Here is a 5732-nt window from a genome sequence, read left to right as displayed (position 1 = left end):
CTTTAGTCTTACCAGCAAAATTCTTTTTTCATTAATTCTTTTTTTTTTTTTTTTTTTTTTAACAGGGAGAACTTACTGGCTGACTGTTTGCAGGGCTGTTTTGTGGTAACATGCACTCTGTGTGCATTTATCAGCCTTGTTTGGTTACGTGAACAGATCGTCCATGGAGGAGCACCACAGTGGTTGGAACAAAATCAACAACAGCCGCTCAATGGTGTTGGTCAACAAAATGAGGTAAAACTTACTGCTCCTTAGTTCACAATTAATGTAGAAAATGTGGTTCTTTGAATAAATACTTTATCAGAACACAACAGTAATGTTATTTTATTGCAGGGTATCTTTATTTGTTAGCAGAAGTTGAACACTTGTTCCTATATAAATTCAATGAAAACCACTGTTATGTTTTTGAAGTTGTTTTATTGTGTGGCATTGCACAGATTCTTATCTCTATATCTTCACCATTTTTAAAGATAATTCAGCACATAAAGCTGAATTCTCAGGCATCGTCAGTGAAGATGCAGCTTGTTTTTATTTTGTCTTTTTCATAAGTGTTTCAGTAGTTCATGGGGTAACAATTCACTGTTCTCAAAGCAATTGGAAGTTTTATTGACACCACTGAAGTTGGAGCTTCTCTGCCCTCCTCCCACTCTCAACACACACATGCACTCCTTCAGTGCTTACAGGAGCCTCTTGGGTGGGAGAAGAGATGATATAAGCAATCCATGCAAAGGGAAGAAATAATTCAAAATGTTGTTTTGGTTTTTTGTAAATGTCAGCTTTTAAAGACAGAGATTCTCATCTTGGTGACTGACTTGGGTTGGCCTTGAATTATCATCTTTCTAATATAATGATAGTTTTCATAAGAGAGTTCCCCTCTGCTAAGCATTGGTGAGACCACATCTGGAATGCTGTATCCAGTTTTAGGCTCCCCCAGTACAAGAGAGGCACGGACAGACTGGACTCAGTGCAGTGAAGAGCCAACAGAAGGACTGGAACATCTGACATGGGATGAGAGGCTAAGAGAGCTGGAATTGTTTAGTTTGAAAATGAGAATGCTCAGGGTGGACTTTATCAGTCTGTATAAATAAATGCCTGATGGAAGGCTGAAAAGAAGACAGAGCCAGAGTTGTCTTGGTAGTATTGAGTGACAGGACCACAGGCAGTAAACTTAAATTAAAATGCAGGAAATTCCATTTAGATTAAAAAAAAAAAAAAAAGGTGGGTTTTGTTTGTGTTGGGTTTTGGCTTTTATTTTTATACTCCTACTGTGATCACCTACTGGAACAGATTGCTCAGAAAGATTGTAGAGTTTCCACCTCTGGAGAAGGTGGCTCAAAAGCCAAGTGCAAACAGCACTGAGCACCCTGCCATGGCTGACCCTGCTCTGAGTAGTCGGGTTGGCTAGATGATCTCTAGAGGCCCTTTCCTACCTCAGCTACACTGTAAAGTTATCTGAATGTTTCTTTGCCTATTTTTAAAGGTTTAGTGGTCCCAAATGTAATTCTTATCTAGGAAATATATTTCTGACTTTTTTAAATACTGTTCAGTTTCATATACATACAGGATAAAAGCATGAAAAGAGCTCGATCAATTTAACCAAATACTAAATCCTGTTTCTGCAGGCTCAGGCTGCTGTGAATGGAGGTGTTGAAAATGCTGTGCTTGATCAACCTGCTAACCCAGCTGCTGAGAATGTAGTTGTAGGTGAGAACCCTGAAATTCAAGAGGAACAAGTAGATGAAGAGGAGGAAGATAACGAAGATGAAGAGGATGCTGTAGTAGAAGATGCAGCAGATGCAAACAATGGAGCACAAGGTAACAGGTGACTCAAAACATTAATGTTCTAGTTCTTATTAAATAGAAATTAATTGAATATAGAACTGTCATAATTGAAGGAAGCTGTGTAAATTCCTGCTTCAGCTTATTTATCTTGGCTTTGCAAATTTCATGTATTTTGAGTGTTGAAGCATCTGCTTGCTGAAAAGCTACTGACAGTTACAAGATGAATATTATGCACTCAAGTCTTTTTGTTCATTTAGAACATAGCATGGAGTGGTTACATCTTGTTTTGAGTGATCTAACAGCTGTAAAAATGGCCACTGTCTCCTCAGATGACATGAACTGGAATGCTTTGGAATGGGATCGAGCAGCAGAAGAGCTTACTTGGGAGCGAGTGAGTAAGAATAATTTTCTTGAATTTAATAATGCAGGCTCATGCTTGACATGATTAGTAGTATTGCTGTGTTAAAATGCATTTGGGATAGATTTGGAAATCATTCTTTTGTTAAGAGCCTTTAGTGACCTAGAAAAGTTGTTGTATTATAAACAAAATGTTATTGTGTTACTTATTAAGTATCAAAGAAAGCATTTCTTTGGTTTTAAGTATAGTAGCAGCTTAAAACATGTTTTAGTATTTTAGAACATGTTTTAGTTTTCTGCAGTCTTCAACGTGGTGAGGTGTAGAAGTGAATTGCAGCTTGCTTTGAGGATGCTGAGCCAGATTAGAACGCACAGATGTTGCGTTAGATGTAGTTTAATGCTTAATTTTTGTATTTATGAAAGCATTAGACTAAAGAAAAGAGAGAAATGGAAATTTAGGTTTCTTTGCAAAAAGCAAATGTGTTTCTCTAAAAATGATGAAGCATTTTAATGTAACGTGGTTTCTGTATTGTTTATGGATCACAAATTCCATAACTAGAGCATGGCGTGCATGTACACTGTAGTCATAGAGTAGTGTAGAGACTCAAGAACTAGGTTTTTGTAGCTGGTTTAGAAGTAGCCAACATCTGAGTTCAGAGCTCACCACATGCAGCAAAATCTGCCTGAAGGTAGGTGCAGCAGCTTCATGTGATTTACCAGCACCACTACACACTGTATTCCTAGGCTGTGATATAGTTGTTGCCTCAATTGCAGGATAGTAGAAATACAGTTTTCATCATGAGTGGCAAATCTTGATATTTATTTTGTATCTACTGAAAGCTTCTTTGTGTGTTTTGAAAGATATTTCATGAAAAAGGACATATATAAATTCAGGTTCCTGAACCATTCTGTTGTTTATTTAAAGATGAAAGTGTTATCTTTCTGAACCCAATTTATTTGCTAGAAAGTGCTGATGTATTCGTAATTGGTAATATTTTGGTTCCTCTCCATGAATATAGAAATCAGTTTCCGCATGCTCTCATAACCACTTCCAGTGTTATGTGCTGACATAGGCAAGAGATGTGTAGTTGACATTTAGTATCAAAATCGGGGTAGGCTCTTCTACTATGTCATCTATGTGAAAATACCACTCAAATTTTCTGAATTTTCAAAAATTTTTGCATCTTGGTTTAATTTGTAAAATACGTTCAACTTTTATATCTTCGAACTTAGTGCAAAGTCCTTGTACAAAAGAGCCTTGAACCTGGAGCTTTACAGCAGTAACTGTGGAGTGTCTGGATTGAAATCATAAGATACCGTTGAAGTGAGGGAAAAGGAGACTTTCATTTTTTTTTTTAATAGATGCTTTATATTTGGCTGCTCTGTGGGTGCTTCCCATAACAGCTGTGCTGAGTGATGAAGAATTTGTTTCCCATCTTCCCTAGCTGTGAAACAATTCTGTTCAAAAGTTAATAACATATATTGTAGCAAATAATCCTTTTAGTTGCTTTTATACATCAAGGGTAAAGTACTAACTTTTCTCAGTGCAACAGAAACTGATAGGATGAAATAAAATGGATGAAACAAAAATTTGCTCTTGTATTGAAATACTGAGTTGATTAAACATGTATTTAAATAGCCATGCAATCACTACAATATTTTGTAAATACAAAATCTTAGTCAAAGTCTTGGAGAGAAACAGCCTATAAAGTAATTGATTCTATGTTTGATGCATATAGATACATGTGTATTCAGATATTCCACATGTATATCACTGCCTTTGCACACCTGAGTTTACTGTGTTGAATGAGAACTTAATTTCTGTCTTCATCTGTAAGAATTTTTGTTCCAGTACTGTTGGTTGAGCCATAAAAAAAGCTTTTGACTGTATTGAACATTAAAGGTCAATGTGAAAGAGGCATATTTTAGATTCAAGTTGCTTAGTTTTTCTAAGTTTCTAAGTTTTCTTAGTTTTACTTTCTAAGTAAAAATGACTTTCTTATCTTCACAGATGCTTGGACTTGATGGATCTCTAGTTTTCTTAGTAAGTGCAATCCTGCTTTTCAAGAATTTCTACAGAAGGATTTTTTTAAGATCCTGCACTTTTAAAAAATACATCATTGTATTTGGGATCCTAATACCACCATAACACCACTAGTGACTTTTTAGTGTAGACTAGATTTTAAATTCTAAGATCTTCAGTTAGCTTTGTTGGGTTATTTTAATCTTCAAAATAGTCAGTCTATATTAGAATCATTACGTTTGTAAACCTAAGACATTACATTTATATATGAGACATTGATGATGGAAGTCTTTTTCAATTATGTTATTAGTCATTAACCTTAAGTAGTAGTATCAGAAGAAGTAAAACTCCAGTGTGCTTGTGGCTGAGGTCACATGTTAGCTAAAAGTAATATTAAAAAATAGACATGCGCTGTCATTTCTGGAGTCAGAGCTGTCAATTTTGGTAACGCATTTGTTGTGACAAAGACTAATTATTAAAAGTTCAAATGAACATTTTCTCATTCATAAAAAAATATCCACACACATTTCATGTAAGTCTTTTTAAAGATGGAACTGTTTGTACTGATTTTAAAATAAAAGCCTATTTTTACAAAATGTAAGCAAATGTAAGTGCACTTACCTAGATAAATGTTTGTGAATGTAAACAGGTGCTTTCACAAACTGTCCTGCACGTTTCTGTCTTTGTGTTAGAGCAAACTTCCTGGCTCTAACACGAGGTGTGCAAGTTCTGGTGATAACAGACTGTTGAAATAAGTTGAGATACAAAAGTTAAGTCACTTGTTTAGAAGACTGACATTTATGTACTGTTTTCTTGTCATCTTCCCTCCTCTTTCCCCCATACTCCTTACAGGAACATGTCTTTTGGGTGGTGTCTTTAAATACGCTGTTCATACTTGTCTTTGGTAAGTATCATTTGCTCTTAGGTTTTAAAATTATCCTTCTTTGTGAAGTGATAGTGCAGGTCAATTTTAAGGCTATTCTGGAAAAATGAAGATGTGACGTCTAAAAGTAGAACCAAAAATTAATTCGGAATATGAATAACAAATCCTTATTATTTTCTAGTTTTGTAATTTTAATTTCTTTAAGTGAATAGATATAAAATAGGAAATCTACTAAAAAGCTCAACCATGTCAGACAAAGCACAAAAAATAATAGTTATTTGTAATATTGTTAAATTAAAGGAGGAACCTCATGGCATTTAATTTGTGAGTAAATGCAGTACTTTGAGGAATGGCTAAGATACTTTTTTTTCTCCTGAAAGTTTTTACTAGACAGTTATATCACTTTTTCCATCATGAATCCATTTTTGGAGCTCAAAATTGGAAGGAAGGGAGGTATGCAAGAACGTAGCAGTTTAGTGACAAGATGAAGCATATTATACACTTAAAGAGATACCAGCCAAAAATAACACAAAATTTCACTTGCTCTCAATGATCAGTTTAGAAAATAATTTTTTATGTTGCTTTGGTGTTTTTTCAGTGGTCTTGGCAGAAGAGTATGAGGTTGAAAAACTGAGGTTGTACTGTAGATAAGTTTTTACTGGCTAAGTAAAGCTCATAATGCTGAAC

General features: G+C 35.0%; 1 protein-coding gene across 1 annotated transcript in view; it reads left to right on the top strand.

Moving 5' to 3' along the window:
* The window catches only part of MARCH6 (membrane associated ring-CH-type finger 6), a 41052-nt gene that overhangs the window by 10986 nt on the left and 24334 nt on the right, over window positions 1-5732 (top strand). The window contains exons 5-9 of the mRNA XM_008637198.2: window positions 66-234; window positions 1623-1815; window positions 2112-2173; window positions 4151-4183; window positions 5015-5066. Of these exons, the coding sequence (XP_008635420.2) occupies window positions 66-234; window positions 1623-1815; window positions 2112-2173; window positions 4151-4183; window positions 5015-5066 (509 nt within the window). The remainder of the gene's footprint in view (window positions 1-65; window positions 235-1622; window positions 1816-2111; window positions 2174-4150; window positions 4184-5014; window positions 5067-5732) is intronic.

The sequence above is a fragment of the Corvus brachyrhynchos genome, unplaced genomic scaffold, assembly GCF_000691975.1.
Source record: "Corvus brachyrhynchos isolate BGI_N302 unplaced genomic scaffold, ASM69197v1 scaffold23, whole genome shotgun sequence".
NCBI classification, from domain to species: domain Eukaryota; kingdom Metazoa; phylum Chordata; class Aves; order Passeriformes; family Corvidae; genus Corvus; species Corvus brachyrhynchos.
The sequence above is the reverse complement of the archived record's forward strand: the minus strand, read 5'-3'. Positions and strand labels throughout refer to the sequence as shown.